Source organism: Idiotropiscis lumnitzeri, chromosome 5, assembly GCF_059441095.1.
Source record: "Idiotropiscis lumnitzeri isolate Australia: NSW breed Sydney's pygmy pipehorse chromosome 5, RoL_Ilum_1.0, whole genome shotgun sequence".
Taxonomy (NCBI): Eukaryota; Metazoa; Chordata; class Actinopteri; order Syngnathiformes; family Syngnathidae; genus Idiotropiscis; species Idiotropiscis lumnitzeri.
Genome location: NC_142395.1, coordinates 21209185 through 21221531, shown reverse-complemented (window position 1 = coordinate 21221531; position 12347 = coordinate 21209185). Strand labels below are relative to the sequence as shown.

The 12347-nt window shown below is 41.9% G+C and overlaps 1 protein-coding gene across 2 annotated transcripts; it reads left to right on the top strand.

Moving 5' to 3' along the window:
• Nucleotides 1-759: 759 nt before the first annotated feature.
• znf507 (zinc finger protein 507) lies at nucleotides 760-12085 on the top strand. 2 transcript variants are annotated; one of them, XM_088297285.1, is made up of 10 exons: nucleotides 760-880; nucleotides 2407-2961; nucleotides 3348-3805; nucleotides 4148-4498; nucleotides 4650-5064; nucleotides 6188-6308; nucleotides 6409-6517; nucleotides 7700-7804; nucleotides 7884-8018; nucleotides 11956-12085. In XM_088297285.1, exons 2-10 carry the CDS (start codon nucleotides 2410-2412, stop codon nucleotides 11972-11974), a joined length of 2265 nt encoding a protein of 754 aa, XP_088153411.1. In that variant the 5' UTR covers nucleotides 760-880; nucleotides 2407-2409; the 3' UTR covers nucleotides 11975-12085. The 2 variants fall into 2 exon arrangements, with proteins under 2 accessions (XP_088153411.1, XP_088153410.1); XM_088297284.1 differs by lacking the exon at nucleotides 11956-12085 and adding an exon at nucleotides 8748-10675.
• The last annotated feature ends 262 nt before the right edge of the window (nucleotides 12086-12347 follow it).

The window sequence follows — 12347 nt, the reverse complement described above, 5'->3', positions numbered from 1 at the left end:
ACCAGCTCTGCGAAGTAATTAAAAATAACTGAATTTAAAAAATAAACTTAAAATAAAAGATAACTATAAAAATATTTACAAATTGATCTGCGATCACCCTGGTCTACTTTACATCAACCCCAAGTGGAGGCCTGCTTGCACTTCCTTCTAAACGTACTTTTCACACTTCTTCCATCTTCTGCATGGATTCCTGAGTGCCTTTCCTGTGCTGAATGTAAAAGGAATAAGGTGGGCCACTTTCATTGGACTGGAAACAAATCAGCTGTGTTTACTCCCACAACGGTGCAAACACCCCTTTTCGATTTGCGCCCTACATGAAAATACCAAACGAACGGAAACTCCACACGTGTTCATTGAATGTGTGAGTGGATAAACCTATGTTTACATTCCGCCAGATATACCTGTAGAGCAAACCGCTGGTTGACATTATTTCTGTTTATAAATTAACAATTACATTCAAGTGAAGTACGAGAACTGTATTAAATAGCTTTTTAACTGCATTTATATTATACAAAATTATCGTTCTTTTAATTAGATCTTAATTTACACTCACAATTTTTTATGGATTAATAATATAATTACTTGAATATTTTGCTGCGTTCAACTGCGTTGAAAAGATCATGAATTTGTATAATACACTGAACTTTTAAGTCAGCGTCCGCGGGTCTCTGGCACGCCAGCCCGGCCAATCACCAGGCCGCGTTTTGGTCACCTGACCACAAACTCCAAGTCACGTGACCCAGCCTCCATCCTCGCCATTTTGCAATGTGAGCGACAGAGGCTACTTTTTTTTTATTTTTTTATTTTATTATTTAATGACTGGCGAATAAAACTAACGTGAGCACTTACATGCCTGGAGGACAAAGCGCGCGGCGACTCGGTGAGTATTTTGATTGAATTTACAAGTCCAAGTGTAGTAATGTGTTGGTTATACATTAACGGAGATGAAAAGTCATGCTTTTCCAGCGGGTTTTTACACGCTTGTGTGCTGCGTTAGCCTCGGAGCTAACTAATGCTAGCGTGGCCAAACTTCACATTTCGCCATTGTCGTTTTTGTGTGGCATTAACACGCCATCTAGCCACTTCTCACCACCATGGACGTTACGGTCTGTTAGATTACTCAACGTTTAAGTGTCTTTTAACTGGAATTCCACAAATAGAAAGGAAGGAGTGAGATATTTTTAGATGTGGCTGAACAGGTGCTCACTGGAGGCTGCCCGGGCCTCTTGTCCACAAAGAAGCCCCCACGTTGAGCCTAAAAGGCTTCCAAAACCACACAACTTTAATGTTGGAATTGTTCCTAGGGTAAATTCCATACGCGTGAGTCCGCAAAGCAGAAGTGGTGAGAAATGAGGAAGGCGATTAGTAATAAGAAAGTGAAGAATTAGGTTAAGATGAAAGGAAGCGACTTGTGGTCATTTCGCCGTCAAATGGCGACGTCAACAAAAGCACGTGTGTCCCCTTATCAAGGTAATACTAGTAATCATTGTCACCAACGTGTTCCCCTTTGCAAGATCAATAGAGCTGTCCAAATTAGTTTCGCCCTCAGCCTTTATTGGGCCAAGGCACGGATTTGATATTGACACAATTTCACACCATCAATCAAAAAGAGCAAAGTTAAAAAAAACTAAAATAATTATTTACTCGCTCCGTTTGAAATCTGGGCCTGTTTTGTTGAGCACAAAGCTATTATTACGTTATATAAACATTGTTATGAATGTAAATGAAAAAAGTGTTTGCTCTTATGACTCCTCAAACTAGAGAACCAAAAGATGTCAGAGAGAAAGGTATTTTTGCTGGCAAATTTTTTTAACAGATTTACAATAGACTTGTGCTGTGAGCAAAGCTGACTCAATGCATAAAAAAATAAAAAGAGGTACACAACTGGCTTTATTACAATTGTATTTTTTCATGATTGAAACACTGATTTTTTAGTTTAAAAACGTACCTGGTGGAAAATGACTTTTTATTTGAATAAACGATTCTAAGAAAATATTTAATAGCCACATCCCAAAAGGCCACCATCTGTAGGGATCTACCAGTCACTACTATGGTTTACAAACGGGACGAGAAATTCACGTCTTACCTGTTTAAAGAAGTACATTGATTGTACATTGCACGTTGATTATCAACGATGGTTTCAGTAATCAGTCATAGTTTACAAATATAACCATCCACGGCAATGCTATATACTTAATTAAAAATCATATGGATTTCCACAATTGCTTCATGAAGGAATACTATGACGCTGCGAAACAACAGGACACAATAGTCTGTCCCCATTTTGAACTAAATCAGCATCTATTTTAATACGATATTAGCATTTGTAAGTGAAAATGTTGCCACTTCACTTGGACACGGTTGTGGATTCCAGGTTGTGTTAATGAAAATGTGTGTTCCTGTCAGGTCATGGAGGACATCAACAGTGTCGCCGTGCTCATCGCCGCCGCTGCCTCTTCCTCATCGACTTCGTCTGAGCCTCATGAGCAGCAGCACATGGAAGACGCTCCCAAGTGCAAACCAGACACAGACTCTCTCATCCAGGTCATTGAGAAGCTGAGTAAAATCGTGGAGAAGCGACCCCAGCGCCGCTGCACCCTGACGGGACACAAAAGGGTGCAGCCGAGAGCAGAAGGAGGCTCCCCTTCCAAGAAGCTGAGAACGGCATGCATGGATGGTGACCTTAACGACAACAACGGTGGCGAGCTCAAGCGTGCGGTGACATGCTACCAATGCAGCCTGTGCCCATACCTGTCACCCACGCTGCCGCTGCTCAAGGAGCATCTGAAGCAGCACAATGAGCACAACCAGGACCTCATCCTCATGTGCTCAGAATGCTGCTTCAGCTCCAGAGACCAAGTGCAGCTGGAGGAGCACGTCAGGATGCACCTGGACAATGGTGCTGACGTCAAGCAGGGCGAAGACGGACCCAAGAGGGATGCCGACCCGGTGAGCTATGAGGTATACCAATAACTTTTCCATTTCATACTGATGACTGCTAGCATGTGCATATGCGTTCTAACTGAAGCTTGTAGGCTATCAGCTCAAATTGATGGCTTGTTTTGCCGATTATAAATGTGCTGTTGTAGTATGTTAATTCGTACAGTTCGCTCATTGCGTTTTTTTTTTGTTTTTTTTTAAGAGTGAAATGGTCCCAAAATTCGGACATTTACTGGCATTTATTTATTCGTTTTTTTCCTGCCTTGTTACACCTTTTGCAAACTTATTTCTACATGACTTTGCAGTAACATTCGTCATTGTGGACCTTGTGCCACTATTGTGCTCAACTTGCCTAGCCCTCAGTGACGCAATTGTGCAATCAAACGTGAATAACCTCTCCTTGCTAGTGTGACGGCGACGGTGAGCAGCAGCAGAAGAAGAAAAAGAAGTGGTACATTTACGAAGAGTACGGCCTGTACCGCTGCCTGATCTGCAGCTACGTGTGCAGCCAACAGCGTATGCTCAAGACGCACGCCTGGAAGCACGCCGGACTCCTCGACTGCTCGTACCCTGTTTTCGAAGAGGAGGAGGAAGCGGAAGAAGCTACCTCAGTACTAGCAGTGTCCGCCAGTGGAGAGGCGGAGTCCCAGACCGTCTCCACTGCCTTCAAGCTGTGCGTGCCACTTCCAGACTGCGAATCAAGTCCGCCCCACGCCAAAGAGGAGCAGGGCGAGTTCGCCTTAAAGGATCTCAGCCATGAGGAATCTGAGATGGAGGTCCACGTCACCACTGAGACAGAGGTGGAAGCGGAGACGACATCTGTGGCTGACAGCTTGCTGACATCGGCCCAAAAGATCATCAACAGGTAACAGCCAAGCTGCCCAGACATCACATGCCAACTCACCAGGCCCCGCCTCTTAAAAGCACATGCATGTAAACAGACAGCAAAATACAACCAGTGTTTTGTACACATTTAATGCATGCAATAAATTTTTTTTGGTGCTCAAATAAGGGATGGGCGTGTACCGGTACCAGGTATCGTTACTGGGATGATTCTGGCCTTATTTTAGTGTATCGAGTCCTCGTATAGGCTGCTGATACCAGTCACTGATACGTCTTTCTTGTGGCAGTTTTACTTTCACAAATGGTGGGTATTAAATGCACATCCTGCTATTGATTCTGTTCAATGGTATCGTATCATCAATAGCGACCCCAACAGCGCGGGACACATCAACGTGATTGTGGAGCGTCTGCCATCCGCAGAAGATGCTGTCATGGCCGCCGCGCCGCTGCTGCTTGACCCGGAAGCGGACGCCGGCCAAAGCTTATTGGATGTCAAAGAAGAGGAGGAGCGCGTGCGAGGCGGCGACTCACCTCGAGATGAGAACGTCCCACCGGCCGGACGCAAGCGGACGCACTCGGAATCGCTTCGTCTTCACTCATTGGCTGCGGAGGTCCTGGTCGCTATGCCCATGAGGACCCCCGAGCTCAGACCGGAGGCGGTGTCCGTGGCAGAGCATCACGAAGACGCGGACGAGGACCCAGAGTTCCTACGCAAGTATGTAATTTGATGTTATACCTTTCACGGGCTGGAAATCAGTGTTCCCACACAAAAAGTGAAACTTTAAAACAAAATACCAATTGAAAAAATGAGACAAAAGAGGGTGTGTAAAAAAAAACAAGTCATAGTTGACGTTTGAATTGTGTAGGAACCCCGAAGGTCCCACTGCCGCCAACGCCGGCATCAGCTCGTCTCTGCTCACCGTCATCGAGCGTCTTCGCGAGCGCTCGGACCAGAACGCCTCTGACGAGGACATCCTCAAGGAGCTGCAGGACAACGCCAATGCCGCCCCGGAGTGCCCGGGGGCCCCTCCCGATGGAGGTCTGGTGGACTACGTGGCCGGCAGCGAGCGGCCGTACCGCTGCCGCCTGTGTCGCTACAGCAGCGGCAACAAGGGCTACATCAAGCAACACCTGCGCGTGCACCGCCAGAGGCAGCCGTACCAGTGTCCCATCTGTGAGCACATCGCCGCCGACAGCAAGGATCTGGAGACGCACATGATCCACCACTGCAAGACCAGGATGTACCAGTGCAAGACGTGCGCTCACGCCTTCCACTACAAGGTCAGCATCGCTCGCACAAGTCATTATTGGAATGTACCCCACAAGTAATGGCCGCTACATTTTGGCCACAAGCTTTTGCTATTTCACTCATATGAAATTAGAAATGTGGTCATGGATAAGTATTGTTTAAAAATTTAATGTGAATATGTTGTAACTATGCTAAAGCCGTGCACCTTCCAGCATGACTCGATACGATGGGGAAAGCCGAACCTCTCAGTGTTGGTGATAGGTAGAGGTGGACGACGCGGCTTACCGAAAGGTTATCCCCTCTATGTTCAACCAAAAGATGCTAGAAAGTTCGAGACTTATATATCTGGCTTGGCTGTGGGCAAATCTCACTCACTTTTAGACCTGGAAATGTATTTTTAGCATGTGTGAAGGCCTGTGTGAGTGGGCTGATGCTTTGAAATGCGGCATGGAAATTAACATCTCTTGTACTCTTGCACAGTCACAATTTAAGATGACACGAAAATGGCAGTTTGATTTCACTTATTACTTATTTTCCGGTAAAATCCCACAAAAGAAAATATAGAACACGCTCACAATGAATGCTTTTGTTAAATAAAAAAATCCTGATCCTGTTGACAGTTTCCAAGTCGCTGGTTGAGTGAGTCTACTTTTTTTGGCTTGATTTGAGCCTCCTGTTGCGTCTAGGTGTTGGTCTCCACCTAAGTCTGGTCTGGAGCTCATTTCTTAGCTCTGCTGCTTCTCTTCTACACTTCATACAGGACGACACATACAGCCTGCACTCATATCCTGGGATATTTCTGGGATTGATTAGGTTTTATTTGTCGTACAATATGTTTGCACTTTACAACACATCTTCCACAATCATCCACATGCTACACAACTGAACTCTACTGATTATTTTCATACATATGTACATAACATTACTGAACATTCTAATTTTCAATTTGGTTTGATTTGCTTTTTGTACTTGAATGATGTATTCTTTGCGTTGCGTGGCGTTTCTCTCTTTTTGTTACAACCTTTAAGCTAAAGTCATAATCGGGTCACTTGAAAGTGTCAAACACGGGAGGGGTGTTCGCTTCCTGTTTGCCGGTGATGATGTAGATGCAACAAAGTGGGTTAAAAGTCTTCCTGTTTGCGTTTGGTGGTTCAGAGTCAGTTGAGGAGTCACGAGCGGGAACATCACAGCTTCGTCGGCGTAGATGCATCAGCACTGGCGGCCGTGGATGAAACGGTCGCAGCGTCTGAGGAAGCCGAACGCGGCGCGGACGAAGGTGAGAAACTCTGATCCAGGGTTGGTAGAATGTGAAGATCTGGCCATTGACACGTGTGCGCGCATGTGTTCACGTGTGATGATAATCTTCTCTTTTACAGACGGTAGCCTTCAGAAGACATTCAAGTGCGACGTGTGCAACTACACCAGTGCGACGTATGTGGGTGTGAGGAACCACAGACGCATACACAACTCGGACAAACCTTACCGGTAAGGCCAAGGTTTTTTTTGCTGCAAAAATGATCATAAAATCCTTTAAAAAAAAAAAACTGCCACAGGAGGATTATGTCAACTGTAAAACAGCAGAAGTTGATGCTTGTAATTTCGCTCTGTTTGATTTTAAAGATCATAAATTAACCTTTGGGAGCCAAGTTATTAATTTAAATTGTATTTTCATCTGTATGGTGTATTTGAGTGACAGAAAATGGAAGTTGGAATGGAAGCTTCTTTGCGCACCTTTGCTGTTCCACACATGCCCAATAAGTAGCAGTAGAGGGCCATAGAAGCTTTTGCTTTCTTTCTTTCGCAGCTTTTATTGCCAGAAGGTCAAATGTTGGCACTTGAATACAAATGAAGCTGAACAAGGTTGCATTTTATTAGGTTGTGTCTGAAAACTGTTTGTTTATCCTGCGTCAAAGCGTGTGAAAGGGGAGTTTGAAGAGCTTTAAGAGGAGGAGAAAACATTTTTAGATGCACTTTTTGTACTCTGCAAATGGATTCTGAACCTCCTTTTTAGGCACCTATGTGGTCTGGGTTATTAGGCAGATTTTTGTACACGCTGTTTTATTAACTTGTCGCAATTGTGGAGGAATAGATTAAAGAAAAACTAAAATGATTTTATAGGTAGAAGGTGAAATGCTGAATACGAAACGTGCAAATACAAATAGACAAAAAAAATACTTCTCCTAAAAATAATAAATGGTGCTATTCTTAGTTTGAACCCTTTTATCACTGCAAGAAAAGAAAAGTGCAAGTTTTTCCTAGCAAATTAAGACTTTTTTTTTTTTACTGAAACGTACAATTTTTTGGGACGGTTGGAAAAATGTCATTGCACCTGTTGTGTAGAAAAGAATGAAATTTAACATTCTTTCTAACAAGATTCCAACAGTTTTCCATTTTTTTGTTGACATTCTCAATGTCCTGTTTTTGAATAAAAGGATAGAAATTAAAGCGTGTATTTTTTTTTTTTAAATAAATTGATTAAGCGACAAAATATTCAACAGATCAATTGATAATGTAAGCATGAAGGAACTACCTTTTAATGTCAGCATGCTGCATAAAAAGCAGTCCAGTATTTTTGTGAAGTTAGAAGTGTCACTTTTGATCGGCTATAAATGTAAGGTCACTTAGTCAGTATTTAATGTGGTACTTGAATCTTTGTGGCATGTGCAGGTGCTGCAACTGTGACTTTGCCACCACCAACATGAACAGCTTGAAGAGTCACATGAGGCGACACCCTCAGGAGCATCAGGCTGTGCAGCTCCTCGAGCAGTACAGGTCAGACCACAAGGCCTAAAAACAAACTATTGCAAACCTCCTAGCAAGCATATCAAAGTCAATTTTTGCCGGTCGTCAGATGCTCGCTTTGCGGCTACGTGTGCAGCCACCCGCCCTCCCTCAAGTCGCACATGTGGAAGCACGCCGGAGACCAGAATTACAACTATGAGCAGGTCAACAAGGCCATCAACGAGGCCATCTCGCAAAGCAGTCGGTAAGCGCACAACACAATTCGAGTGTTAGTCAGGATTGTTCCATAATGAACTATCACATGGTCACCGTGATGGCACCTCTTGCCACTTATATGTGACAATAGTCAAATTGTATAATAGAAATAAACAACTACACCTAATCCACAAACATGGGTGCAAGCTATGAGCTTTCTTTTTACTGGGAGGAAAACACTGAAGAAAAGAAATCTAAAACAAGCCACCCATTGATGGATAGTCAAAAATAAAATACAAAAAAATTGCAAATGTTCCTCCTCATTGTATGTGTCCAAAAATGGATCTGATTTCTTATCTTGCTTATTCATGGTTGGCGCCGCCTTAGACTATGAAAATAACCACTAGAATAGTTGAACACTCGGTCATAGATGCTCATGTCCTAGAATTACTTTCGCTTTTTTTTTTTTATTTATGATGACCAACGCCTATCACATTATAAATGAAATGACAAGAAGTGACAAGACTTAAAAGTGCAGAATCAGTTGTCATATATGCACGTAAAATTTCTGCAATTTATTGCAACCTTTTCCCTGGAGCAAGAATTTAACGAAAGAATTTCTTTAATGCCACTTGTTTATTCAAAATTCTCCTTTAAAAAAATCTATTCTGGAATAAATAATAAATAGTTATTAGAACAGCTGTCTTGCACAATAAAAATAAACAAGTAGAAATAATCCACCAAATTTGCCAATTGTGAGCATTCTGGTTTCATTAAGTGTGACGCCGTCTTCGGGAACGGAGTCTCTGACGACGTCCTCGCAAGACAACACCAAGATCCCTGCGGAACCACCTCTGGAACCTCCCACTGTGCTCCCCAACTCCAGCCCGGACCCCTCGCCCCCGACTCCACAAAGGAGATCCCCGGCTCCGGTCCAGGTCCTGGCCCCGCCCCAGCCGCGCAGTGGCGGTGTGGAGTACTGCATGCTGCTCTTCTGCTGCTGCATTTGCGGCCTGGAGTCAACCAGTAAGGAACGGCTGATGGAACACATGAAGGAGCATGAGGGTGACCTCATTAGCATCATACTCAACAATAAGGGCGCACATGCACACACGCAGGCAGCGCAGTGAACCCCAAGTAACCCCCAGGAATGACCAGAATACGTCACATGTTCATTTACCTCAGTGATTGCGCTTATCCTGTCAATTGTCTGTCAACCAGCTCCACAGTCCTGTCAACTACAAATGTTAGCGTTTTATAGCAATAACGCAGAGTGGAATGTACAGTAGACCTCCGCCAAGGCCAGCAAAGCACAATTTTGATCACATTCAAATTCTTCTTCGATTACACTACATATGTATTTTTCAGTCCTGGCTTTTCTCATTTAAAATATAGTTAAGTTTAACTTAAGCGATGCTTAACATTGGAACAACTCCCGCTACATAAATACAGTAAACTAACGATGGGCCGTGTAATCCAAAAGTTGTTAAAGAAGTGAAAAAGCATGAGCGTTCTTAAACGGCGTCCGGTAGTTGAAGTTTTCTTTCGCGACACAAAGTTCCTTCTCATTTTTGTGCACATCATGTTTTGAACTTTCTACATTGAAACAGATCTCTCCTTGGCAATGCGTTGATAAACGCATCTTTCTGTTAGTGGCTAGCGAGCTAAGCTTGCTGGAATAGCTTCAACGTGCAGCGGGATGACCTTATCCGGAAATTCTATATTGTTTTTTTTCTCCTTTAAAAGTCTAGAGTGATAATCATTGGAGGCGAAACTCTGGGTAAACAAGGGATGAGCACGGTTTATACTACTTTCAAAAATCTCTGCTCGGCATTGTGTTGAAAACAAACACATCTCTTTGTTAGCGGCGAGCTGGAGAAGCTTCGTTATGCAGTGAGATGAGTTTTAACGTATACAAAGCATTGACCAAAATTGTGCTCTCCTCATTGAAAATGTTATGATGAGTTCCATGAACTTAACTGTGACGCAAATCCAACACATTTTGCTTGCACACATTTTCACGTGGGAATCAACATTTTACTCTTAAACTTTATCCGGTGAGCGGTCCAGTGGGAAGCAAGCTAAACTAAGCCAGCTCAAGAAGTTTGGAGCAAGAAAGTGTGTCCTCGTTCTCTTCTTTCATTCAGATTTCCACTTGACGATCACACATAATCTGAACAATGTCGCTCACAAACACGGCTAGCAAGAAAAAAAATTGAAGAAAAATACGACTCACAGATACAATCCTTGAACATTTTCTTTTTTTTTTAAATGTGCCACTTTTACTCTTAGATTGAGCTTTTTTATGTATTTCTGGGGAAGAAATATTGTTGTACTTTTATTTTGAGGGGAGGAAAATTTTCAATTTCAATTAAAGCTTCATTCCCCAAAATCTAAAAATACTGCAAACATTTTCACTTAAAAAATGCAATGCTGCCTTCCCACCTCTTGTCTTTTCAGTATTGATAATTATATTGAATTTGATAGCGGGAAAATGCTGTGCAGATGCTTGATTCTCTTCCATATTGTTTGAGGTCGCAAGAAGAAACGAGGACATGAGATTAAAAACATTTTTTAAAAGAAAGTAATTAGTTGTAAATTTACAATGAGTGAATTTTGGGAAAGTCAAATTCTCATCCCTTTCATAAACTGCTGGATGCCTGCTGAGATACATTCCTTTCCGCTTTTATTTTAGCTTTTTTCATCCCCAATGTAACGTCCTTGGCGGAGGTAATGAAATAGGACACAAAATCTGTTTCCAGCGGTGTGGTGATGGAGCGCTGGTCCAAGTTATTACCTCGTATACGCAAACAAAAACCATGCTGGTGCAAGGCAGCTCTTTTTTTTTTTTAAATGGCTACTGTCATATTTAATGTTTATTTAATAAGAATCATGCTGAAACTCAATCACGGCTTGAGTTCTGGCATATTTATCCATTTGTTTGTACGCACGTTTGTTTCACGACACTTTGAAAAGAAAAAGTGGATTATAGATTGAATCCGTTTCTTGTATGAGTTAAAAACAGAACAAGGATTAGTTTTTTTGAAGGGGGTGAAAGGGACTTTAACAGAGGGAGTCTGCTATTTAATTTTCCCGGAAAGGTGCCTAAAAATGCAAAGTGTCAACTTAATTTTTTTTTAATATGTATGCATATATATGTCTCAACATGTATGTTCTATTTTTATATATGTAATCTTTTTGTTCACTCTTCTAAAGACTTTCTAGCTTAAGAAAAAAGACTGCTGTGCCCGCCAACATGAACACAGGTGACAATAAAATGTCAAGTCGCAACATTGTGTGAATATTTCATTTCAACATTACATTACTAACATCACATAAATACTTCTTTTTTTTTTTTATTAAATGTTTTGCTTGTTATGTGAATGCTGACTTCGAATGTAGCAAGCACTTTAACTCTGAATCAGATTTTTTTCTTTTCTTTTTGACTACTCTACAAAATCCCCAAATTAAGATACTGAGAACTAAAATTGGCTAACTTCGTTTTGCAGGAGAGTTTTATGGCTGCATGAACTCTGGGGCATTTTTTTTTCGTTTTTGTTGATTTCTATGACAATCTACTGCTTTTCAATACCTGTTTTGTGCTATTTGTCCTTTAAGTACACGTGCTGTCAAGTTGCATCTGCTGTTTTATATTAATATGACGATTAATCCGTAATCTGTATTTTTCTTCCCGGCCCAAAAAGTGTTTTTTTGTTTTGTTTGTTTTTTTTATGGGTGCAGCCATCTCACAATTGATTTGTTGCTCAAAATATCCATCACAACCATTGATGTGGCCTAAGATTTATTGAGCAATGGACTAAGTTTCTGAGACATAGCTGTATTAAAAACTCACTTGAGTTCCCTTAAATTGAAAGCCAATAAACACTTCTTACGGCAAATGAATTTCAATTTTGAAAAGGTAAATGTAATCCCATTATTCAAACATGTGCTCTGTACAAGTGAATATGCTTTCCATGTCTTTGCAGGATCACATTTTCCTCGTAAACCTCTTAAGCGAATGTCAACATGGAGATGACAAGGAGGAAATGACTGAAATAAGGCAAGAGTATTGACACCTAAGCTCTCTTAAAGCAGCTTTTCTACTCTTTTACTTAATCCGCACATTCTGCTCTTCTGTGGATGCAAATTTGTCTTTGGGGAAGGAGACCAATTGATGCTAAAATGTCCTCAAACAAGTGAATCCAACAAGTTTTTTTCTAAAATAATTCTCTTTCGAGCTCTTCTTCAATGATGTCATTATCATCCCCCAATAGATCAGTGGTTTGATTTTAGTTGTGACATGTTGCTAGGACGAATTCGTACTGCGGTGCGTAGTAGAAAATAGACAAAGGCAACATTAAACGCTAAGGACTGTACA